At 50.0% G+C, this 26,222-nt stretch overlaps 1 protein-coding gene across 3 annotated transcripts in view; it reads left to right on the top strand.

Annotated features, from left to right (window-relative positions):
• Window positions 1–17,107, top strand: part of SLC39A11 (solute carrier family 39 member 11) — a 541,921-nt gene extending 524,814 nt beyond the window's left edge. For all 3 annotated transcript variants that reach the window (XM_074388916.1, XM_003931782.2, XM_003931783.2), the window contains exons 8-10: window positions 10,618–10,716; window positions 14,138–14,296; window positions 15,419–17,107. In XM_074388916.1, coding sequence (XP_074245017.1) covers window positions 10,618–10,716; window positions 14,138–14,296; window positions 15,419–15,497 — 337 coding nt within the window. In that variant the 3' untranslated portion in view covers window positions 15,498–17,107. The remainder of the gene's footprint in view (window positions 1–10,617; window positions 10,717–14,137; window positions 14,297–15,418) is intronic.
• The last annotated feature ends 9,115 nt before the right edge of the window (window positions 17,108–26,222 follow it).

Here is a 26,222-nt window from a genome sequence, read left to right as displayed (position 1 = left end):
CCAGCAGCTCACTAGCCAAGTGGGTGTCAGGCAGCATCTGCCCCTGTCTCCCTATGCTTTGATGGGTCTGTATGAGGCTCAGAAAACCCAGTGTGTGTGTACACAGTAGCAGTTAGGAGGTCCTGCTGTGTCGCTTCCCAGCTCCATAACCTTCAGGGCCGGTTATTAAGTTACTGAGCATCCATTTCTCCATCTGTAAAATGGGAACAATGGTGAAAGCTGCTCTTGAGGCGGTTGAGGGGACAAGGCGTATTGCTCCATGTGATGTGCTTACAAGCACGCCCAGCACGTAGTAACCCTCAATCAGTAACAGCAGTGGTTACCATCATTTTTATTGTAGCCGGAGGACCTCGGGCTGCCTCTGATGGGTGCGGGATTGAAAGACGTGGGCTGGTTTCAACCGCAAGCGGTCGCGGCGGGGTCTGCAGTGCTGTGCACAGCCCCTGGCACATGCTCTATGTTGCTGCTGACACGAGCTGAAAGCATTTCCCAAGCTCAAGACCTGAGACATTCTGAAGTCAGAGATTTGAGTGGAAATGGCTAATAGATGAATTTCAAGGGAACCCCCCTGAGTAAATCACTCAGCACAGGCATTTGCCTCCCAAAGATGGTGTAGGGACCCCTGGGATGGTACCTCGCACTCCAGCCTTGGGAAACACCTGAGTTACGGCTGGGGTGTTTAACACTCAGGTTTTTCCTAAAAATCCGGCAGATTCAGCTGAGAAAGAGTCACAAAAGGCTGGGTGTGGTGGCTCACACCTGTAATCCCAGCACTTTGGGAGGCTGAGGTGGGCAGATCACCTAAGGTCAGGAGTTCGAGACCAGCCTGGCCAATATGGTGAAACCCCGTCTCTACTAAATATTAAAAAAAAAAAAAAAATAGTCAAAAATAGCATGGCGGGGGGTGCCTGTAATCACAGCTGTTTGGGAGGCTGAGGCAGGAAAATTGCTCGAACCTGGGAGGCAGAGGTTGCAGTGATCCAAGATCATACCACTACACGCCAGCTTGGGCAAGAGACTAAGACTGTCTCCAAAAAGAATTTAAAAAGAGTCACAGAGAACACCAGACACCATGTGTAAGAGAGATTGGCCCTGGCTGGAATGCATGTTTTATTTTTGTTTGTGTGTTGGCTTGCACTTGGAGAGGGGGAGAGAAAGGAAGACCTGGCTCAGCCCTGCCAGACCCTCTCGCATCTTGGCTTACTCTGTTCCTTCTGTCTGGAGGAAATGCATTTCCCCATCTTTATCTATTAAAATGGTCTCCATCCTTCAAAGTCCCTCTTGGATGTCGCTTTCTCCACAAAGGTTTCCTGGATCATCTGTCTCTGTCAAATTCATCTTCCCCCTAATGCTGTGTGCTTCTCTGATGGCCGTTAGCAAGCTCCACGCTGTGTCGTCATTTGCAGGCAGGTCTTTTGCCCCATATCAGATTGTAAGTTCCTTGAAGACAGGGTCCTCCCCAATGTCTTTCTTCATCTGTGGCATGAACTCTTGAACATGGCCGGGGCGTAGTGGCTGATCCCAGAGTGACTCCTGAGAAGCGGCTCCCAGGTGGCCAGGTTACCACTGCAGAACATGGTTCTGCCCAAGAGGTCATAGAATTAAGGCCGAGGCACACCCATCATAGAAGAAATTGGTCTCAGGCTTGGGGAATGGAGGCTTAAGTGCCCCTCTCATCGCTGCCTCATTCAGGAGACTTGGGCACTTTTACCAACGACTGCTATTTAAAGAGCACCCAACCCACTCCGGCCTCTGAGCTGGGCCTGGCACGTCACAGTGGTCATTTGCCATCCACACGAGAGCGCTGCCAATGCCCATTTTCCAGTTAACGGAAAGGCTGACTTATGGGTAGCTCGTGCTGGGGTCCCACCTATGCACCTGGGGCCCCACCCGATATGTCTGACTGGTATGTTTTACGGTCCTACCCATCACATGGCCTCCAAGGCATTGAACTTCTCTGCATCTCCTCTTCTACCTTAAGAATCTTAATCATCAAGGCGCTGAGCCCAGCGACCTCCAAGGACCCTCACTTTTAATGTGGGTGGTGATAGGGGGTGCACTGAGGAGGAGGAGGAGGATGCTGGAGATGAGAAGTCAGCTCCTGGGGTGAAATGGGGTCAGAAAAAGCAGGAACAACTTCCTGCCAGGAATGCCTTTCTTCCTGTTGCCCAGTGCTTGGGATTTGTGGTCTCTGACGATACAAGGAGGGAGGTCCTTCTTACCTAGCAGCCTGCTAGGACCCTGGCCGTCGGTCATCAGCCTCTACCAGGTTGGAAGAGCAAGGCATGAGAGAGACCTCTGGAAAAGTACCTCAGGCTGTCCACCTCTGCCCCTGCATCCAGCCTGAAGAGGCGCCAGCCCCTTACCCCCGCCTGCACCTCCTTGGCCTCCCCTGTGGGCCCAGCCCCCTCCATCTGCTAGGAGTCATTATTTGTGTGCGGGCCCAGTGCCTTCCCCACCTCCTCACAGGTCAGCCCTGGGGGTTTCCTAAGCAGCCTGAATTGCTTCTTTGTGTCCCTACCCAAGACGGCAAAGTGTCTGCCGCTGTCCCTGCAGGGAGGCCACCTCTTCTGCCTTTGCCATGCCCTGTCAGCTCCTGGTGTCACTCAGGGCTGGGCTGCAAACAGCAGTCCACAAGGACCAACCCAGCATCTCTGGGGCCGGCGAGGGTTTCAGGGAAGCTGGCTCTCTAGAGGGAAGTCCATCCGTGGGGCTAAAAGTGGCCCAAATTTGCATTAGACCATTGCAAGTGTCAGGCAGGGCTTTTTACTTTTTCAGACATCTGCTTAGCTTCCAAGATTCTGTATATATCACCTGTGGAGAATTAAAATTCTTCCCCTAGCTTGCCTCTGCCACCTACCCTGTTTCTGAGTGCGTCTGAGGGTGACCGGCTCACATCAGTTACCTGGGGACTGTCCCAGGTTTAGCACCCAAAGTCCTGCATCCTGGGAAATCCCTTCATCCCGGGTGAACTGGAGGGGTTGGGCACCCTGGTTCCTGTCCCAAAAGGGACACTGTATTCAGGGAATTCTGACCTCTTCACATACTGGTCTGCATACTGCTAATGAGATAAACCATTGCTACTCACTCCTGCCCAAGGCCAGAGAAGTCAAGTGACCTATATCATCTTCCTTCTCGCCGTTTTCTCTTCCATCTCTGCTCCTCCTTGATGTTTATTTTTTTTTTATTTTGTTTGTTTTGAGACAGAGTCTCACGCTGTTGCCCAGGCTGGAGTGCAGTGGCTCGCCTCTCCCAGCGCACTGCAACCTCCGCCTCCCAGGTTCAAGTGATTCTCATGCCTCAGCCTCCCTAGTAGCTGGGATTACAGGCATGCGCCACCATACCTGGCTAATATTTGTATTTTTAGTAGAGACCGAGTTTCACTGTGTTGACCAGGCTGGTCTCGAACTCCTGACCTTGTGATCTGCCCACCTCTGCCTCCCAAAGTGCTGGGATTACAGGCGTGAGCCACCATACCTGGCCTATTTTTTAATTTTCTTAACAAATGATTTTGAAATATGCCTAATAATTCTGTTCTTTTTTGTTCTTCTTTTTTATCTTATTTATTTATATTTATTATATACAGAGAGGGTCTTGCTATGTTGCCCAGGCTGGTCAGACTCCTGGCCTCAAGCCGTTCTCCTGCCTCAGCCTCCCAAAGTGCTGGGATTACAGGTGTGAGCCACTACATCTGGCCTTTGATGTTTAAAAATAAAACTGTGGCTGGGCACAGTGGCTCATGCCTGTAATCCTAGCACTTTAGGAAGCCAAGACAGGCGGATTGCCTGAGCTCAGGAGTTTGAGACCAGCCTGGGCAACACAATGAAACCCTGTCTCCACTAAAATACAAAAAAAAATTAGCTGGGCGTGGCAGTATGTGCCTGTATTCCCAGCTACTTGGGAGGCTGAGACAGGAGAACTGCTTGAACCCGGGAGGCGGAAGTTTCAGTGAGCCAAGATCCTGCCACTGCACTCCAGCCCGGTGACAGAGTAAGACTCTGTCTCATAAATAAATAAATAAATATTAAAAATAAAAATATAACAGAAAATGAACTTTTAAAATAAACCCTGATTCCTCCAGTGCTGGATGGGACCTCCCTTCCTGGTGGTTCTCTGGGTCTGTCTCCTCCTAGCAAATTCTGATTCCTAAGGAAAAGGAAGAGAAGTCTGGACACCTCAAGGCAAGCCCTGCCTGCCTGAGGCTGTCTTTGCAGACAGACCCTGGGTTCCTCCCTAGGAGAAGCCTCATCAGGACTGCTCTTGTCCTTGCTGGTGCAGCTTAACCCCAGGAATCACCTGCCCCGCTCTTCCCCAATGCCACCCTGCTGTTTCCTCCCCGCCCGCCTCCTCCCTCTCCGTTTCGTTCCACACTCCCTCTCTCCTCTCCTGTGCCTCTCCACAGGGATAGCCCTCTCCTGGCCCTTCTTGAGAGATCTCTGCCTTTTTTGTTCTGATTCAGGGTCTGGTGACAGGTTCCCATGGGACTTGGCTTGTCAATGGAAGGGACGAGGGACCTTGCCAGGGGACAGCCTGCTGTTTCTTTTCTAACAGAGCCCTTCATCTCCACTTCCCTCTCCTTCCTATTAATGTATCATGGTCCAGACTAGTAATGGTGTCTCTGTGCTACTGCTGGAGAGGGACAGAACCCAGAAGACAGCAGCTTCCCTGTCTTCAGAAGGGCATGGGTTTATAATTTCCCCCTTGCTTTTGAACGCTGTTTTGAATTTTTCGTAGCCCATCCTGGAAAGGAAACCTCTCATCTGGGCTTTCCCTTCCAGGAGCTTAAAGGATGGAGAGAATGGCCTGCCAAACCCCACCTGCCCAAGATCGTCAGCACAGAGTGTTTAGTTAGACTGGAGGCCTTGCAGAAATGCACAGCAGGGTCGCAGGAGGGAAGCTGGTGAGCCTGGGGCATCCTCTGTGCCACCAGCCCCCCTGGAGGCTGCCCTTGTTCCTCTTGGCACTTTCGCACCCTGCAGCCAGTCTAGGTCTCACGGCTCCTAAGTCAGCTCAGGGCTCACCCCCCACCACCAAGAGGCCATCCCCGCCACGGGGTGCTCATTATTCTCCGTCACTTCTGTTAAGCATCCATACCCCCGAATACCACCCGCTTTGCTACTCCTGGCCTCTGTGGCTCCAGATCTCCTCCAGGACTCCCCAGATCAGATCTTATATACAGTAAGCACCCTGACTGCAGACTCCTGATGCATTCATTAGTGGCCACAGGTGTTCTCGGCTCCCAGACAGTGTTGGGAATCGGGATAGCAGGGGAAGGGGCTCCTGGGAGGGAGACAGCCTTGGCCTTCATCCTCATCCTCACCTCCTCTGACACCTGCTTAGGCCAGTAGCTCTCAACGCCATGGCAGACTCTTAAAATCTGCATACACAGGTCCCAAGGCCACGGGAATAAACCAAGATCTCCAGATCGGGGCCCAGGCATCGGCATTTGCTGGCGCTCCCCGTGACTGGCATGTGTCGTCAGGTCTGAGAGCCGTGGATTCAAATCCCATCCTGCAGCTGATGCAGGTGATGGAAGAAGAGGAGAGGGCTGGAAGGGATGGGGCCCATCACTGGTCACCCCCACCCGTGGGCCTCTGACAGTTACCCAACATGCAGCGGGGCGAGGGAACACGGATGGGCCTGTGCCTGCACACGTGTGTGTGTGTGTGTGTGTGTGTGTATGTGTGTAGAGCCCAGTGAAGCCGTGTTGTGCATGACAGGTAGGAAAGGCAGGGAAGCCATGGTGCCCGCCCTTGCTGAGGGCAAAGGAGCCCAGGAGTGTTCAGGAGGGACTCTGACCGCCCAGCAAGGCAATGCCCTTGGCAGGATCCAGAGGGCGTGGCAGCTGTTTGGGCTAGAAGCCCCGTGCCAGGGCTGGGGCAAGGCAGAGGTAATGAGGCTTGCCAGGGATGGAAGAATGGTGTTTCTGTGCTGCTTATCAGGACGATGGCTCCCACACAGGATGTGGAGGAGGCTCCCATACCCTGCCTGGCCATGGCTGTAGTCAGCACTGTGTCACAGCGAGGACTTTGGACGGGAAGCCCCACCTCTGACTTGCCAGTGACATTGGGCTGGCCACTCTGTGGCTACAGTCGTGGTGAGTCATGCGCCTGCCTGTGAATAGGAGGTGCAGGCAATGGCAGCGGACTGAGAGCCAGCCACCAGGTGCCTGGCAAGGGCCAAGAGGTCAGAACCTTGGCCTTCCTCATTGGAAAGAAACCTTGCACTCAGGGCTTTACAGAAGGCCAAGGAGGCTGGTTGTATTTTCGCCGTCATCTTGAGGGCTGCAAGGAGATACTGAACCAAGTTGCAAGGGCTGAAGAGATATTGGCAAGATTTTGTCCTCAACAGAAATGTATTCGCATGCCTCTGACTCCTGGGATAGGAGCTCACGGTCGGCTTGCACATGAAACTGGTAGCAGAAGCCACGAGTACAGGCTGTATTTCTGCCCAGGGCTGGTTAGAACATGCTTCGCAGCATCCTATAACTGAAGCAGGGCTCAGCAGTGTCTTCCAAAGCTAGCTTTTGAGTCCTAGGCCCAGGGCCCCGGAGGGAAGAAGTGAGGCTATGAACTCCAATCGTATATGTCTTGCAGAAGCAAGAGTTCATATGTACTAGGAGTTTCTGTACACCCAAGCAGACCCACCAGTATACGGGAACACAGTATCTGAAACGCCTTCAGGCTGCACAGTGGTTCTCGCCAAAATCTTACAAGTGATGTAAACATCTCACGGAAGTGTCAACAAGAACAAATGAATGAATGCCGATGGGAGTTCGAGCACAGACGAACCATAAGCAAAACAGCCAAGCCAGGTGTCTTTGAAGCACAGCTTTGTAGAGGAATGAGCTTTAGTTTCAGGGTGGAAAATCGTAGTCTCTCTTGGAAAGAGGACTCATGAGTTCTTGGAAAAGCCTTAAGTCCCCATCTCTGTCACCTCACACTGCAACCTCAGTGATAACACACACCCCCACCCCAGGACAGGCATTTATTAGGTGCTTACTGCATACCAGCTCCCACACTAAGGGCTTTAGAGGGACCATCCCAGGTAATCATGTCAGCAACCTGTGAAGGGAGGGTGGGTATTATTGTTCTTCAAATTCTATAGTTGGAGAAATGGAAAGTAGCACAACTAAAAAAGCAAAGATCCTGGATTTGGACAGAAGAAGTCAGACTGCAAAAGCCAAACTTCAGCTACCCCATGCACAGCCATGAGAACGAAAGAAGAGACAGTGTCTCCAATGCCCAGGGCCTGTGGTTTTATCTTGTCAGATCTTTCTGCAGCCACTGAGCTATCAGGGCAGGGGTCAGCAAACTACAGCCCATGGGCCAAATCTGGCCCACCAGTTGTTTGTGTAAATAAAGTTTTATTGGAACACAGCCACACTCAATGGTTTATGTATTGTCCGTAGCTGCTTTCATACCTGCAAGGGCAGAGTTCAGTGGTTGCAACAGAGATTCAGTGGACTGCAAAGCCTAAAATATTTACTATCTGGTGCATGACAGACAAAGTGTACTGCCCTCTAGATCAAGGGATGAATTTGAAGCATGCTGAGGCCCTCTCTAAGGAGTCAAAGGAGAGCACATCTTTGGTTGATATCGACGGGGATTTGGGTAGACACGTGGCAAACGCTGAGTGATGCAGCTTTTGTGGACATGCCCTGGGCTGGTGTGGTCTGACATCCATTTTGACCAGTCTGATCAGTTTCACGTGCAAGCTGACCATCTTCTTGTCTGTCCACTCCATTTCATGAACAGTCCTGCCTGCAGGTTGGAGAGACAGGCTCAATGGCCCTGTCAGCCCCAAGACGCCGTATTTCCTTTATTAAGGAACTGATTATTTTTCAGATGCCATCACTTTTCAGATGGCCCCTGGGGAGGCTGCACTTGTCCCTTGTCACAGTTTCCCATCCCCCAACCAGTCTAGGCCCCACGGCTCCTAAGTCAGCTCAGGGCTCTTTCCCCCCACCCCACCCAAGGGGGACCAACCCTGCCACAGGGCGCTCACTGTTCTCCATCTCTTCTGTTACACGTCCATATCCCCGAATACCACTGTTTTGCTACTCCTGTCCTCTGTCATCCCTGATCTCCTCCAGAGCTCTCCAGATCAGATCCTGTATACAGTAAGCACCCTGGCTGCAGGCTCCTGATGCATTTAGTAGTGGCCACAGGTGTCCTTGGCTCCAGCCTGTGTTGGGAATTGGGATAGCCGCGAAGGGTTTCTGGGGTGGGGAGGAGGTGGGCTTGACTGCTTTCCTCATCCTCACCTCCTCTGACGCCTGCTTAGACCAGTGGCTCCCAACGCTGTCGCACGCACTTAAAATCAGCACACAGGGCAGATTTTAAGCTGAGGTAGATGCTTAGGGGCTCACTGTAAACTTGTCAAAAAGGGATAGGATGGGCATTAATTACATGAACCCCATGGGAGCTCAGTGGTGACAGGTGTGAGATTCTGTCAGGGCTGGTCTTTTCCTAAAAGTCTACTTGACTGGCAGACTTGAAGTGGGGGCTGTTCTTCCTGATGTATCTGCAACTATGAGCCTCGATGAAACATGTGCAAGAGTTGGGGGGGATAAAGGTTAAAAACGGGGTGAAGGCCAAACCCTGAAACAAAACGGAGGTCAGATACCAAAATAGAGATTCTCCTTAGTGTTCTTTGCTGGAGGCTGGAACTCGGGCCACAGCCAGAGCAAGGCCTCACAGGACCTTCAGGACCATAAGTGTGTCCCAGTCCTGCGAGCCTGGGGCAGGTTGTGGGCAGCGGTGCCCAGCTGCCAGTCTACAACCCTCCCTTGCCTCTGAGCAATGGGTGGATTCCTCTGGGCAGCAAGATGGATGGACATGAGCCGGTTGACCTGAAAGTCCAGTGATGGTAGTGTTTCCCTTTTCTATCTAGCCTACCCGCAACTCCCTCGGACCACACACCAGCATTGCTTGGCGAGTGACACCCTATTCTCATCCCCTTTAGATCTTTGTTGTTCAGATGGCCCTTCATGGAGGGGCTGCTCCTTGGACCTGTCGGGCCAAGGTAGAGTCTCATGTGCAAAAGGATCTTCCTAAGGCACCGGGATGGACCCCATTTCCCTCCAATCATGCCTCTGCTTCCTGTGCAAGTGGACTTTTGGCTGATTTGCTGTAGTTTGCAGCCTGCACAATGAGGGTTCTTCATAGTTATGCCTGTGTTGTCTCCATGGCTAAATACTAAGCCCCCTGAGGCCAGGCATGCGTCACAGATCGCATTTGTACGCATCCCATTTTCCTTCTCTTTCCTTTCACACTCTAATGCCTGGTTTGTGCAGAAAGCAGGTTCTGGAAGACAGGCATCTAGCAGCACAGCCCCTCACTGTCCTGCAGAGGCAGGAGGTGAGAGGATCACAGCGAGCATCACTGAGGCCCAAAGAAACGCGGTGATGGTGCCAGACCTGCAGAGCCCATGGTGAGGCTGAGCCCAGAGCCAGATCTGTGGCACCATCAGCGTCTGCAGCTGCACTTCCTTGTCCCATTTCTGACGTTGCTTCTGGATAAATATGATATACCTGTTTCCATGCTGTCACGGAATAAAAACCAAAATGCATTGAGCACCTCTCTATGCTAGAATGTAATAGGCATTATGAGGTCATGGGGTCACTCGGCAATCCTTCATGGTAGATATTATTGTTCCCAAGTTCATATAAGAAACAGATGTAGGCCAGGCATCGTGGCTCATGCCTGTAATCCCAGCACTTTGGGAGGTCAAGGTGGGCAGATGACTTGAGGTCAGGAGCTCGAGACCAGCGTGGCCAACATGGTAAAACCCCATCTCTACTAAAAATACAAAAATTAGCTGGAAATCACTTGAACCCAGGATGCAGAGGTTGCAGTAAGCCAAGATCATGCCATTGCACTCCAGCCTGGGCAACAGAGTGAGACTCCATCTCAAAAAAAAAAGAAAAACGAAAAAGAAATGGAAGTGTAGAAAGTCAAATGAAAAGTGCAAAGTTATACAGCCAAGTGGCAGAACTCAGGGCATCCTGAGAACCAGCCAGCGTGTTCTCTGTTGCAGCAAAGCACTGTAAGGACAGAGCTTGCCCAGGACGCAGGACAGCATGATAGGCAGAGGGCTCGTGTCACTCCCTCCTGCTGCCCATGCTCTTTTTTTTTTTTTTTTTTTTTTTTTTTTTTGAGATGGAGTTTTGCTCTTGTTGCCCAGGCTGGAGTGCAATGGTGCAGGCTTGGCTCACTGCAACCTCTGCCTCCAGGATTCAAATGATTCTCCTGCCTCAGCCTTCTCAGTAGCTGGGATTACAGGCATGTGCTACTATGTCTGGCTAATTTTGAATTTTTAGTAGAGACAGAGTTTCTCCATGTTGGTCAGGCTGGTCTCGAACTCCTGACCTCAGGTGATTTGCCCACCTCGGCCTCCCAAAGCGCTGGGATTACAGGGAGGAGCCACCACACCCAGCTTCCATGCTCTTTACTTACACACATGTCCTGATCTTTCTCCTTCCTCTCCTATTGAAGGTCACAGGTCTCCTCCTGGCTACCCAGCACCCAAGAAGTCGGGGCCTTGGCCAGGCACTCCCACTGTGTGGGCACATGTTCCAGACAGCAGCCTTCATGTGCTTTCTTGGTTTTTCAGGAACTTGGCCATTGGAATCGGGATCCAGAATTTTCCTGAGGGCCTGGCTGTCAGCCTTCCATTGCGAGGGGCTGGCTTCTCCACCTGGAGAGCTTTCTGGTGAGTGCTGCCGGAGGGTAAGGTCACGTTTGATGTCAAGTGCTCACAGTCCTCCATGTGGGCTTCTTTCTGCAAGAACAGCCTCTTCTACTTGGCAGCCAATCTAAGGCTCCTGGTGAAACGCCAATAACCCCATTGATTCTTGTACCCTGCAAGGCTCAGGGGGACCCTCAGTCTCATCTTCTGATTTTCATCCTCAACATAAACTAACCTGATTGGCTGTGTTTCCTATTTTAAAGCCCTCTGTGGAGAGGCACACCATGCCCATTCAGAGTTTTGCTCTGGGAGAGCCGAGGTAGACCTGATGTCCACTCTAGATGTCAGACGTCTCAGCTTACACTCACATTACCACTGCCCGTCCCCAGGAGGCGTCACAGTATCTCTTCTCATAACCCCCTGTCGATGTGAACACTAGAACCACGTCAGATGCTAACTGTTGTACTCATACCTAGTATTCTCATCTTCCCCAAAGAGCTTTCTAGTCTATTCCTTAATTGTACCTTCCAGTGTCAATGGTGAGTCCCCATGTTTCAGAGGAGGGAGCCACAGCCCAAAGAGTCAAATGACCAGCTCAAGTCACCTGGCTCATCAGCGGTGGCCCTGAGACTGGAAGCCTCACTTCTGCCCCTCCACGCAGGACTCCGAGCCTCAGAACACTTCTTTTGTTAAAACAATCGCTACTCTAGAATGTATGGTAAGAGCATTTGAAAAGACCAGCCAATGACAGTTTCAGAATGCCTTCCGTGTTACAGGGCCTTATGACTTACAAATTCTTGCATATCCTGAAATTATTTTATTTCCACCCTCTGGTATCTCTTCTTCCATTGTTGGAGTCTGTGGAACAGAGCATTTGGGCAAGGACAGAGCAAGGTGGCCTTAGAGGGTTATTATTATTACTATTTGTGTGTGTGAGAGAGAGAGATGGAATTTTGCTCTGTCACTCAGGCTGGAGTGCACGATCTCGATCTCAGCTTACCGCAACCTCTGCCTCCTGGGTTCAAGCAATTCTTGTCTCTCAGCCTCCTGAGTAGCTGGAATTACAGGTGTGCATCACAATGCCTGGCTAATTTTTTTGTATGTTTAATAGAGACAGGATTTTGCCATGTTGGCCAGGCTGGTCTTGAACGCCTGACCTCAAGGGATTCCCCCCACCTCGGCCTCTCTAAGTGCTGGGATTACAGGAGTGAGCCATCGCACCCAGCCAGGGACTATTTTTCACTATAAAAACTGTACTGTTATTTCCTACAGTCAGGGAACCAGGGGAGACTAGAGAAAGGAGTGGTACCTTTGTGGTCTGCATCCAGACCTTGAGAGGAAACTTGTTTCTCTCACTCTAGTCTGGACTTGACACCAAACCCACTTTTTCCTGAGGTGACAAAACCAAGGCCAAGAATTCTATAAAGCAGAGAGCTGCCAGTTCCTCTGGACTGTGCACAAAAGCCAGGAGAACCAGGAAGGAGCCCCCTCCAGAGAGAAGTCTGCAGCAAAAAGCGCATCCCACGCCCGCTATCTACTACTGGCCAGAAAGAGGCAGGCAGAAGGTGGGAGCTGACAGTCCTCACCGCGCCCTCATTGCCTTCCTGACATCTGGGGAGGCGGGGCAAGGAAGACATCTCTCACCCCCATCTTACAGATGGAGGGATTGAGGCCCAGAGGCCGTGTAGCCTGCTGAACCCCTACAGTGAGACAGGGGCCTCAACGCTTTGTCTGTTGGGGTTCTGCAGTGGCAGGTGTCTTTCGCCCGTGGGGGCTCAGGCTGTGGGGTTCCAGCTCATCTCCTGCTCTTGAAATTCTCACTCCTCACATGTGCTGCTGTTTGCATCACAGCTCATTTGATTTCAAGTGGTAGAGACCTCCCCATGCCCCTTACTAGCTCAAATAAAGGGATTTCTTTTCTTTTTTTGGAGACAGAGTTTCACTCTTGTTGCCCAGGCTGGAGTGCAATGGTGCAATCTTGGCTCACCGCAACCTCTGCCTCCCGGGTTCAAGGGATTCTCCTGCCTCAGCCTCTTGAGTAGCTGGGATTCCAGGCATGCACCACCACGCCTGGCTGATTTTTTAGTATTTTTAGTAGAGACAGGGTTTCTCCCTGTTGGTCAGGCTGGTCTTGAACTCCTGACCTCAGGTGATGTGCCCGCCTCGGCCTCCCAAAGTGCTGGGATTACAGGCGTCAGCCCCTGCACCTGGCCAGGGATTTCTTAACAGCAGAAATCTCACCTTAATCCAAGATGGAGGTGAGGGAGACAGGCTCTCCGTGCACACATGGCCAGGTGTAGCAGAGGGGGTTGGGTGCAGCCCCTTCAATAGGGGGAACTCCCAAAGATGCCAGGTACTGTCCTTGGGACATGACTGTCCTGGGGAAATGCCCATATCATTCCTCATCAGTGTCTTGTCAGTCAGAAGACAGTGTAGGCCTCCACTGCTGGTGGGTCCCTAACATGTATGTGGCCATGCAATGTGATGTTACTCATCCATGAAAAGGAAGTACTGATCCATGCTGCAACATGGATACACCCCGAAAACAGTGTGCTAGGTCAACAAGCCAGTCAAAACGGACCATATATTATGTATTATTCCATGTATATGAAATACCCAGAAGAGGAAGAAAAGTAGATTCGTGATTGCCAGGGGCTGGAAGGAGGGAGAGAGTGGGAGAGAGGTGGCCAGTGTTTGTGGGGTTTTTTTCGGTGTGATGAAAATGTTCTGAAATTAGATAGAGACGGTGGCTGCACAGCTTTGCAATTTCACTGAAACCACAGGACTGGATACATGAAATGGACATGTCATATGGTATGTGAATTCTATCTCAATAACGCTATTGTTTTTAAAAGACCATGCAGAAAACTTAAAACCCTAAAGATAATTGGGGGTTGAGGGTCTACTGTAACTGTTTCCTAGGGAGTTTGGGAAGGAGAAAGAGGTGGTTAAAAAACAATTATGTGGATAGGCACCCTGGCTCACGCCTGTAATCCCAGCACTTTGAGAGGCAGAGGCAGGCAAATCACCTGAGGTCAGGAGTTCGAGACCAGCCTGGCCAACATGGTGAAACCCCATGTCTACTAACAGTACAAAAATTTGCCAGATGTGGTGGTGGGTACCCAAAGTCCCAGCTACTCGGGAGGCTGAGGCAGGAGAATCGCTTGAACCAGGAGGCAGAGGTTGCAGTGAGCGGAGATAGCACCACTACGCTCCAGCCTGGGCGACAGCACAAGACCCTGTCTCAAAAAAAAAAAAAAAAAAAACGAAACAAATGAACTCACTAACAACAGCAACAAAGCAATGATGGGCCGTTGCACTGCCGTGCTCAGCTATGATGTCGAATGACGTGCATCCATGTGCTGGGGTTGAGTCCACCGTCTGGGCTTGTGGAGCGTCTGCTCGCCTCCCCCTGCAGGGGTAAATGTCTCTGTTCTCTCCTTAGGTACGGGCAGCTGAGCGGCATGGTGGAGCCCCTGGCCGGGGTCTTCGGTGCCTTTGCAGTAGTGCTGGCTGAGCCCATCCTGCCATATGCTCTGGCCTTTGCTGCCGGTGCCATGGTCTACGTGGTCATGGATGACATCATCCCCGAAGCCCAGATCAGGTTGGAGAACTTTCCCTCCCTGTCTATCCCTGTCACGGTCCCAGCTGGGCCCCCAGCCTTGGGACGTGCTCTCTCTTCATTTGCCTCTCTCATTATTCCACCCCCGTCTGCCCCTTCCCAAGATCATCCCCACTCCCTCCCTAACTATGCTCTCTGAAACTAAAAGAAAAGCAGCAAAGGACAGGTGGGTCAAGAAATAAGGTGACACCAGGTACTGGCATACACACCTGCCCCTTGACCCTGGATGCAGTAGACTATCATTTTTGTATATTCTCTCTCTTCCTCTCTCTCAGTTCTCTGGGGCTGGAACTAGGGGAGAGGTGAACTCTAAAATGTCTTTCAAGGTGATACCGGCATGTCCTCATTGCTAGAAGCCAGGTGTCAGTGGGTGGGAATGAGGGTTTTCTTGGTTTCATTTGGGTTTTGTTTTTGTTTTTGTTTTTTTTTTTGTCTTTTTTTTCTTTTGAGGCAATCGCGCTCTGTCACCCAGGTTGGGATGCATTTCAGCTCACTGCAATCTCTGCCTCCCGGGTTGAAGTGATTCTTGTGCCTCAGCCTCCCAAGTAGCTGGGACTACAGGCACCCACCACCACACCCAGCTAATTTTTGCATTTTTAGTAGAGACAGGGTTTCTCCATGTTGGCCAGGCTGGTCTCAAACTCCTGACCTCAGGTGATCTGCCCACCTTGGCCTTCCAAAGTGCTGGGATTACAGGTGTGAGCCACCACTCCCGGCCTGTTTTGGTTTTTACAGAAGAAGAATTTTGAAGCTAGTTTTCCATGCCAGATTAAATAATATCTTTAAGAAATAATCACCGCTCTCTATTACTCAAGCATACACCACAGAACCATCCTAGGTGACCTTGGGCAAGTGACTTCTCTTTGCCTCCGTTTCTCTACCTGTAAAATGAGGATAATTATGACACTGACCTCATGGGCCTGCTTTTTGGGGTTCTATGAGTTCATCAGTTGGCCTGGCACATAGTGAGCCCCAGTAAACGTTAGCACTGTTGATGGTAGCGTGCTTTCTCTTGGAACTGGACATTGCAGTGGATACTTTCAGCCTAGCCGTGGCCTCAGGGGACATTAAGGTCTTACTTTTCTCTCTGTCCTTCCCTTCCAGTGGTAATGGGAAACTGGCGTCCTGGGCCTCCATCCTGGGCTTCGTAGTGATGATGTCACTGGACGTCGGCCTGGGCTAGGACTGAGACGCTTCGGACCCCAGGAAAGGCCACGCGAGGGAACGGCAGTGGTTGGCTTCTACAGGACCACAAGCCTCTTTCTTCCCATTAAAACTTTTTTTTTTCCTTTCTGTCTTCTTCATCTCATTGTCCTGATCGACTCTGATTATAATAGGACCAATTTTTACTTTGCTTTGAGGGAGGTTTTGATTTTATGGGGAATTTAAAGGTGTCATGGAAATACAGATTTTTGTTTTGGCCACTGAATGGACTCTCTCTTCAGTGAGATTATCAAGGAACTTCAGACCAGGGAAATCTCTGCTTTGGGACCCTCTGTCTCCCTCCCAACTCCTCAAGGTCACCTATAGAAGCGAGCTACCAAGAGACGTCTCCTAAGCATTTTGGTGGCCTAGTGACTCAGGGCAAAGTGGCCAGCACACCTCTCCTCTGTCCCTCCTGCTCCCTCCCTGCTGAGCCTCTACCCATCTAGAATGCTGTAACTGGAGCATCATAAAGATAGCAAGCTACTTTTCACGGCTGAGCCAGCCCAGAGAGGAGCACACCTTCCTCTACCTCCTCCCAAGGAGATGCTACCTGGGAGGGGGACACAGACAAAGAGAAGGAAATTGTCTAGTCTGACTTTTTTTATTTTTAAGGCAAAGATTGACATTATTGAAGGAAAGGGGATGAGGACAACTGCGAACTCACAGTGAGCTCTGTGGAAAGAAGACAGAGTGTGGGTTGGATCAGAGCCCTCTGCTCTCAATGGATTCCAGGAGCAAAGCAGTCTGTCATGCTTTCCAAATTTCCTAGGCATTTATTTTCGTAAGTTTCTAGCCAACATTTTTCTAAGAGACTTGGAGACACCAGCAAACTGCTAGAACTCAAACTCTTCATTTACCAAAAGAAGGAGCCACTTCAGTTAACCCAAGTGAATGAAAGACTTTTGGAGTCTGCAATGGGTCCTTCCCTGTTGACCATTTGGTAACTTGTAACCTGACCAAAAACTCGAGCTCCAACAGGCCTTGGCAGAGGGCTTAGGATGGGAAAGGAGGAAGGGGATAGGAAAAGAAGAAAAAATTTTACGTTTCCCCTTTTAAGTAAATCTTAGCCAACTCATCATTCTGAAATCTTCCTATAAAGAATGAGTCGAACTAGACCAGAAGCCAGCCTACTCCTTCAAACATAGCTTCTTCAACAGGGATAACAATGGCCTGTCCATTTCAAACTAGGCCTGCCGTCCTCATTAATGAAAGGAACGCATGGGACTTTGGGCTCTGCCAAGAAGGCAGGCAGCCCCGGAGCCAGGTGTGCAGGCATTGCGGTTGTCAGTGTCTGCTCTCAGAGTTTACACATCCAGTTGCTTCCAAGGGTGAATCTCCTGCTCTGTGAATGCTGTCAGACCCCAAAGGCCAAGCTTGGGCTGGGTCTGGCTATGTTCTTCCAAAGCACTGATGATCAAAATTGAAGACACATTCAGAGGTTTGATTGGTTGAGATTAACTGGTGTGGTGTATGTGTGTTTTATTTTTATGTCTTTGTATGTAGTTCTACATAACGCGGGTTGTGCTTTCTGATGGACGAGACCTCATAACTGTGATTAATTATCAATAAAGGAGATGTTGTGGATGATCTGTTACGTTCAGTCCTTCTCAAAGCTGCTTCTTTGCAGGGATGATCATTATAAGAGCTACTAAAGTTGGAACTGACACTTCCCTGACCCAACACCAGGAGAGAGAAGGAAGGAGCTCAGATGGGAAGGGCTAGTCAGATTCTTGGTTGCAACAACAGCATCCAACAGCAGCTTACTTAAACAGAAAAGGAAATGAATGGAAGGCTAGTAGAGAACTCACAGGCTATTCAGGAGAGTCAGGCTTGAAAATGGGTTGTATCCAAGAAAGCCAGAGGTCTGGGGCCATGACTCACCCAAACCTGGAGAAGAGCTTGGTTTAGATGCCACAGCCCCCAGAGCCGGTCCCTGGAGCCTGGACACCACTAATGAAACAAAGTGCTGTACCTTGATGCCATCACCACTACTACCACAAGAACAAACTCTACACTGACCTTGTCCTGGCTCCACATTCAAAGTTCTGGGTCAGGACATCCAGCTGCCGGAACTTAGATCCCATGCCCACGAACTAGATGATCTTGCCCCTTCCCAAGACTCACATAATAGTGGATTTTCCAAATTTTGGAATGAGTTCATATGGTATGGAACCAAAATAGAAAAAAAAAAAAAAAAAAAAAAAAAAAAGGTTTGTTAAGTTCATTACAGCCTTACTCTTTGGTTGTTCAATATCAACATCTACTCTAATTCCTCTAGTTTCACTTAAAGAAAAAACTCTTGCTTAAAACATGTAGCTGTTCCTCATATAATCAAAACTTCATCCCCTGCCCAATGGGAGTTACCCCAATGTCTTTCAACTGCTATACTCAGGGTCTCCGAGTAATGGATACCCCTCCTCCAGTGGGATGGCAAAGCCTATCTCCTTATTCTGTATCTTTGAGCTGAAGTGTAAAGTTAACCGTAACTGTGCACCCCATATACAATAAAACCAATAAAGGGAGAGCAAAGAGAGACAGTTAACATATTTCAAGATACAACACAGGAGGTACAAGTAGAGGCAACGGCTCTCATTTCCTGCCCTGGAGAAGGGACCCTGGATGATGTTTACATTTCTCTCTTCCAGTTTCCATTCCAAGCATGCTGTCCTCAGCCAGTACCTCAGATGAATGAGGTGTAATCTACTAGCCGTGACCCTTTTCCTCCTTCCTAAGGGCACAGAGACCAACGTGGCCCTGCCTATATGCATGATGGCAACCATCTTCCTTTAACTCCTACCCCTGGAAGAGGAGGAGGAGGAGACTGCTGAGAGGATCACTTGAATTTCATTCATAGCCACCACCCTGGCCTGTACCCTGTGGTATAGCAGCACTTTCCCAGGACTAGTCACTGCTGCCAGCCTTGTTAACCCACTTTTTTTTACCTAATGGCATGTGAAATTCCAGGTGGCTAGCCGACATGTCCAGACTATTGCTGTATCACCCTTTTTCAGCTCAACATCTATATATACTCTAATTCCCCAAATTTCACCTCAAAAAAAAAAAAAAAGTGTCTACTTTACTGGAACCATCACTCATACAAACGCTTTATATCCCCTTTCCAAAGGGAGCCACCCCCATGGCCAGCTGCCCCAATGGTGCAACCTTCCTTTCCTGGGTACTAAAATTGCTAATTGGCAGAAGAAAAAGTTGAAGAGAGAGTCATTCGGTAAGATGGAAGTCGCACCATCCCTACTTCCTCTTCCTCCAGACCTGTTTAGTTTGGCTATGGGAGAAATGGTACCACGTGATATTCCCTAGTCCAGAACAAACAGCATCTTAAAGGACGGTATTTCAGTCTCCTTAGGTATGATCGTCTCTCAGTCCTGGAATGAAATCTTCAGTAAATCATGTCACAGCTGAATACAGATGAATGCTTCTGGATGGCAGGATCCGTTGGCAAGGGTTTCACCCATTGCTTTCCCTCGTTCACTGTAAAGTGAATTCTGTGGTCAGAAGCAATTTTGTAGAGCATGCCACTGATGATGTACAGGCAGGGAGGTCAATTCCAGATTCAGACATAACAAGCTCATTTCAGTGAGAAGAAATCACTGCCCTTCCCATAATGGAAGAGGTCCAAAGTTATCAGTCTGCAACTAAGTAGTCCATGGTGTCCCTGGAGTCTGGTCCATTGCAGTGGTCAGGGGTAGTCTCTGATGACCCTCTGCACTCAGGGGCCAGGTCTGCATTGATCATGGAACGCCGAAGTGGCTGAATCTATCACAGTTCCTGCATTCTCAGCATGGTCATTTCTGCTCATGAATCAGTTGAGGAAGCAATGATGTGCCTGGAGAAGGAAATCACCACGCATAAGCAGATGGCCTGGTTCAGTTCATTATTACTAGCTCTTGCCATAGTGGATATTTTGGATGATGTTTTACTCAAGCAACAAACATGTTCAAATTTCGCCCATTCTGAGAAGTGAAAGTATGTGTTCCCACACCTTTCCTCTTCGTCAAACCTCCAATCATGCTTCTTTCAAGTCTGTGACCAGTTGAGCAGAATCCCCCATCTACACTGCTTGGAAATTGGTGTGGCTCCTTGCGTCAAACTTTCTTTCCTTCCGAGGAAAGTGAACACAGAGTTATGTCCATCAAATTCCCCTCCCCAGGAGATTCTCCCCTCACCTGCTGTCTTCACTGGACTATAACATTACAGTCATCCATTTAGAAGGTAAGCCAGCGTATGGTGTGAAGCTACCTGTAAATGAGGCTCGGTGGTTTTTCCTCTCTTAGTCACTGGTTCTTGGGAAATCCCCTTTAAGGCTAGTGTTAGATTGATAGGGTCAGGCGTAGGCACACAGGGAATGAGCTACATGTGCATCTGGTGCACTCGTGAAGTACTTTAGTACCTGGTGTAGAGACTAGTCCCATGTAAGTCATTTCCAGTTGTAATGGGATTTCATAAGTGTGTTAGATGACCCAGCACATGATGGACAGCTCGGGTTGCAAATGACAAGTAATACATTAGGGACAATAATCACTTGGTGTCCAGTGGTCAGTCCAACTCAGAGTCACTCCCATCTTCTCATGCCAACACAGTTAATCCATAATCTCTGCAATGTATGTCAACAACATCAGACCAATGTAAAATGATGACCTTCCACCAATTTATTAAGTACCCTCAATTAGGAAAATCCTGAAATCATGAGAGGAACTGGCTTGTTCTTGCAGGTGACTGCAAAGGAAGCAAAGAAATGGAGTGTCTTTACGAAGTGCTTCAGAAGACTGGAGAAGAGGGTTTCCACTGAAACAAAGGAGGCTTTTGGAGGATTCCTGATTGAGAGAACTTCAGGTTTTCCAAATCCTCTCATTTATCTCCATTTTGATTGTCTGGGTCTCGCCCCCTTCCTGATTAATGCCTCGAATTTCTTTAGCAAGGCCATGATTTTTTACCAGTGTAGAAATTTGGCCAGCCCTCGGATTGAATTTTACCTTTGTGGTTTTCCTTTTTTTGTTGTTGTTTTTGTTTTTGAGACAGTCTCACTCTGTGACCCCAGCTGGAGTGCAGTGGCACAATCTCAGTTCGCTGCAACCTCCACCTCGCAGGTTCTAGTGATTCTCGTGCCTCAGCCTCCAGAGTAACTGGGACTACAGGTGTGCAGCACTGTGCCCGGCTAATTTTGTATTATTAGTAGAGACAGGCTTTCACCATGTTGGCTAGGCTGGTCTCAAACTCCTGACGTCAAGTGATCTGCCTGCCTTGGCCTCCCAAAATGCTAGGATTACAGGCGTGAGCTACGGTACCCAGCCCTTCTATTTTCCCAGTTGTGTGGACTCGAGAGGGAAGAGGGCATTTCAGAACTGCCATAGGAAGCCCTTGGCTTGGTTTAAGTCTCTTCAGCCAGTAACTTTGGGACTTGAGCTTGCCAGTGTCTTTCTTTACGCTGTGTAGCATAGCTTAACAGGACTGCCTGGCCAGGTGTAGTGGCTCACGCCTGTAATCCCAGCACTTTGGGAGGCAGAGGCAGGCGGATGATTAGGCCAAGAGCTCGAGACAATCCTGACCAGCATGGTGAATCCCCACTCTACTAAAAATACAAAAATTAGTTGGGCGTGGTGGCCCTGGTGGCCCGCGCCTATAATCCCAGCTGCTGGGGAGGCTGAGGCAGATGAATCGTTTGATCCCGGGAGGTAGAGGCTGCAGAGAGCTGAGATCGAGCCACTGCACTCCAGCCTTGCGGCAGAGCGAGACTTCGTCTCAAAAAAAAAACAAAAACAAAAACAAAAACAAAAACAAAACAAACAAACAAACAAACAACAACAACAAAAAAAAACAAAACAGGACTGCCTGTTGGGCCTCATATGTTCACTGTTTGATACAGGAACAGCTCATCCGCTCCAGGCTTTGCTTTGAATAGACCCTTCCAGGTGACTGGTATGATGAGAAGCAGAGAGCTGGGGGCAGGTGGCAGCGTCTGGATCTTCTCTGCGGGGTCCTAACAGAAGACATCATCCTGCTGTGCTGAAGACGGACGGAAAGGCCATTGCTCAGGTATTCACTCTACCAGGCTGGGGACTTTCCGCCCTCACCACGTCCTTGAATCTCCCCTGAGTTAGATATTATTGTCCTGACTCTACCAGTGAGGACCGGGACGCAGTGGCAGGGTGGGCTCTGGCTGTGCGTGGAGGGGGCAGGACGCAGAAATCGGGCTCCCCGGAGCCTCGCGCCTGCAGCTGCAGCTTCGCGCAGGGCCCTGCACGCTTCTCGCGGATAATTGGTGGTTGAATCTGTGCAAGTTGGAAGCGAATGAGAGCCCAGCGGCTGTTCTCCCATTCCTTTTACACTGAGGCAAAGGCAAAAATCTGCGGTGTGAATTATACAGCTCCGGGAATTTCATCAGCGCACCCCACGCCAGGCACTGCCTGAGGGTCTTTCTAAGCCTCAGACGTCCCTTCCCAGGTCCTGTCCCTTCCCCTCCGCGAATATCCTGGGCTCACCCAGCAGGCAGGTGTGATCCGGCTCCGCGCTGGGGCCAGGTGAGGCCGGGCTGCCTGCCCCGACGCACGTTCCCCGGGGCGCGGCGCCAAGTTGGCGGGGCTGCGGGCTGGGCCTCCCCGGGGCGCCGGGCGTGGCGCCGGGGGCAGGTCCCCGGGCGGTCCTGCAGGGCGGGCGGTGGGCGGCTGTTTACCTGCGCGGGGCGGGGGCGTGGGCGGGACTCGCAGCGGTGCCCCGGCTTTGCACGCAGGAGGCGATGCGCCCCCGACGGGGAGGGACGCAAGGGGCGACCACTGTTACCTGGCTTGGCGGTACCGAGGCCGGTCGGACACCCCCGCCCCCACTCCGGCTGTCTGTGGGCGACTGCCCCTACTTTGTCCCTTCCCAGGGTGGATCCAGATTTAGGGACCAGAAGTGTTGACAACGTGGGGAGCGCCCTTTGGAAAAAAATAATACGGAAGTCTTAACATGTAACTTAGGTGCAGGGCTTTTTTGGAAGGGGGCCTGCGAGTGAGGGTCCCCGAAGCCCAGACTTCCTTGGCTTCAAGTAACCTCACCTCTGAATCAGGGCAGCGAGGCCTGAGGTGCTCTGGGGTTTAGAGACTTCCCAGACACTGCAGGAACGCCATTTAGTGAATTCACTTTTCCTTCATCTTCCCACTCAGCCCAGCCCAGCAACTGGGAGAGGGGGTGGCGGTGTGTTCAGAGGCAGGAGGAACCCAGCCCACAATGTGTTTTTCTCTCCTGCCCTGGAAAGAACTAGACTTGTCTCCCTCCTCCTCCCAGCAGGATGCGGGAGGCTGGGCCTGGCCATGCAGGGCTGAGTAAAACAGTGACCCTAAACCTACCTCTGGATTCTCTCCTGCTCTCTGACCTTCTGGCTCTCAACCTCGTGAAAGTGCCTGAACTCCTAAAAGGAAAAGGGTCCTGGGGAGCTACCGTCTGTCCTCAGGAGCTGTCACTGAGACCTCAGAGGTCCCCAGTGGGGGCTTCTCAGACCTCGGACCTTCAAGAATCCTCAGGGTAGGAGGCTACTGCCCTCTGCCCCAGGACGTGGAAGATGTGCATTGGCTGGAGAGCAGGAAGTGTCAGAGGCGTGTGAACCAGAGCAACTCCATCTTAAATAGGGTAAAATAGGCTGAAACCTACTGGGCTGCCTTCCCAGACAGTTAAGGCATTCTAAGTCACAGGATGAGATAGGAAGTCGGCGTAAGATACAAATCGTAAAGACCTTGCTGATAAAACAGGGTGCCGTAAAGGAGCTGACCAAAACTAACATGGTCCTCACTGCTACACTCCCACCAGCGCCATGACAGTTTACAAATGCCATGGCAAGGTCAGGAAGTTACCCTCCAGGGTCTAAAAAGGGAAGCATGAGTACTCCACCCCTTGTTTAGCATATCATCAAGAAATAACCATAAGAATGGTTATCTGTCTATAGAGTAGCCATTCTTTTATGCTTTTACTTTCTTTTCTTTTTTTTTTTTTTTTCTTTTTTTGAGACGGAGTTTCGCTGTTGTTACCCAGGCTGGAGTGCAGTGGCGCAATCTCGGCTCACCGCAACCTCCCCCTCCTGGGTTCAGGCAATTCTCCTGCCTCAGCCTCCTGAGTAGCTGGGACTACAGGCACGCGCCACCATGCCCAGCTAATTTTTTGTATTTTTAGTAGAGACGGGATTTCACCATGCTGACCAGGATGGTCTCGATCTCTTGACCTCGTGATCTACCCGCCTCGGCCTCCCAAAGTGCTGGGATTACAGGCTTGAGCCACCGCGCCCGGCTTTATGCTTTTACTTTCTTAATAAACTTGCTTTCATTTTGCACTGACGACTTGCCCTGAATTCTTTCTTGCGCAAGATCCAAGAACCCTCTCTTGGGGTCTGATTCAGACCCCTTTTCCTGTAACAAAAGAGCAACTGGTTTGTGTGGGCCCAAGGAAAGGTGTGTGATTCTTTGCAGAGGGTGAACCTCTGGACCTGTATCCCAGCATCCCCACAGCCCGCGGTCCTCCTCCCCCAAATTAAAAGATCAGTTTGGAAATCATGCAGGGCCTTTTCTGATATAGCCTCCACTCTCTGGTGCACTATGAGCCACAATGATAATATATTTCTCACAGGCCTTCTTCCTTGTGGGAAGTAGAAAAGTTCCTTTTTAAAGTTTTCTTTCTTGTTAAAGAATAAGTGTGCTAATAACTTCGTTAAGCCCTATCCTATGTAACTGTTAGACATGCCATGCTTACAGTCACGTAGTACATTCTATGTCCTTGTACTTTAACCAAGGTATCTGTGCTGGATGTGCTCACAGGCATGTCCCAGCTCTCCATTGCTTTTACCTGTTTAGAAAAATTTTAAGTTGTTAGCCAATCGGGTTTTAGTTTAGACTGTGAGGTCTGGCTCCAGCCAACAGACATCAGACACAGCAGTAAGGACGACCCCAAATGCATAAGGAATAAATTAGTTTGTAATCCCAGCACTTTGAAAGGCCATGGTGGGAGGATCATGAGGTCAGGAGTTCAAGACCAGCCATGGTGAAACCCCGTCTCTACTAAAGAAAAAAAAAAAAAAAATACAAGCATTAGCTGGGCGTGGTGGCAGGCACCGGTAATCACAGCTACTCGGGAGGCTGAGGCAGGAGAATTGCTCGAATTCAGGAGGCAGAGGTTGCTGTCAGCCAAGATTGTGCCACTGCACTCCACCCTGGCTGACAGAATGAGACTCTATCTCAAAAAGAAAAAAGAAAAGAGAAGGAAAGGGAATAGGAGACATGGGGGAAATAACAACCAAAAGCCAGGATCCCACTACGATATCTACAAGAGGCTATGGACCTACATATCTTGCAAGACTTTCAAATCTAAATATATACATAAATATTTATATATACATTTGCATATACATGTGTATTCTTTGCCTATATGTTAAAATATACATTTTATATATTAAAATACATATGTATAATTATATAACATAAGTAAATATATTTTAATATATAATTATATATGTGTTATCTTAAAATATATGATATACATTATATTAAATATATAAATATGTATGTAGTGAATAATATATATACACACATGCTACATATTCAAAACATAAGAAGACAACAATCTTCTAAGTCAAAATTCAGCCTTAGTTTTCTTGCTTTGGGATCTAAACTTTACCAGTAAGGGAGATATTGACAGAGTAGACTCTTAAGTCCTCTGGTGGAGATTAAAATGGATCATGCCCTGGAAACCAGGAAGGTTCACGAACCCCTATCATCCGCCTTCCTGGGAGCTGTTTTCTTCCCCAGTGGGTGATGCCTGCTTGGGAGGAGGGGTGATATAAGCATGTATGTTTGTCTAGTGTAGAATTCTTGGCAAACTTAGCAGGCTGGCAGGTGCTGAAAAGTAAAATCCTCTCTTTCCAAACCAGAAAACCTCCGATGCCAGTATGCCTGTTTCCCATCATCGTCCTCACGTCTCCAGCAGGCAAAGAGCCATGTCTATTAGTCCTCAGGAAATAGTGGCAGCGTCTGGCTGGCGGATAGCGCTCTCAACGTTAAAGGGAGGGTCAGGTGTGGGTGTTTTCTTCCCCTTTCTGTCACTCTGAAGAGTCATTTCCCAGCTGCAAAAGACAAGAATGAAAACAGGCGGATCGTTCAGCCTCCTTCTGAGGCTCAGGGTTGGCATAGAAGAGGCAGGCTGAGGAAACAGGAGGGAGGGGAGGCGGCAGGCATGCAGCTTGGCACCTGGGGCATCGCCGTGGCTGTGGCGGGGTGCTGCCGCATGCCTGGATGGGCAAGCAGCATGGCTCTGAGAAAAGGCAAGATTCCTCAGGGGAGCGTCCTCAGAATTCGGCGCACTCAGTGCGCATCTGTAAAAGAGATGACAATGCCGATAGCCTGGTGGATTTCGATCAGCCTTGTCAGGGAACTGCAGGCAGGGCTTTGTGGTTTGGAAAGGTGCAGCGAACAGGTAGGGTACAAGGCGCCCTCAGAAACACACCCTTCCCTGCCCAGGGCTGCCACTGCCACCCACACCCAGCTTCCTCCCACTGTGAGCTCAGCTTCCATTTCCTGGCTCCTTTGATTGGTCAGGGAGGCTGGTGCCACCCATGCTGGGCCCTGAGAATATTACCCGTAACGCCTGGTGCCCAGCTTTTTGCAGGCCACTGACTTCCTGTGTTGCCCGTGGCCTATAGATTGGCCAGCCTCATCATCCACTTAGA

Source organism: Saimiri boliviensis, chromosome 17 (genome assembly GCF_048565385.1).
Source record: "Saimiri boliviensis isolate mSaiBol1 chromosome 17, mSaiBol1.pri, whole genome shotgun sequence".
NCBI classification, from domain to species: domain Eukaryota; kingdom Metazoa; phylum Chordata; class Mammalia; order Primates; family Cebidae; genus Saimiri; species Saimiri boliviensis.
The sequence above is the reverse complement of the archived record's forward strand: the minus strand, read 5'-3'. Positions and strand labels throughout refer to the sequence as shown.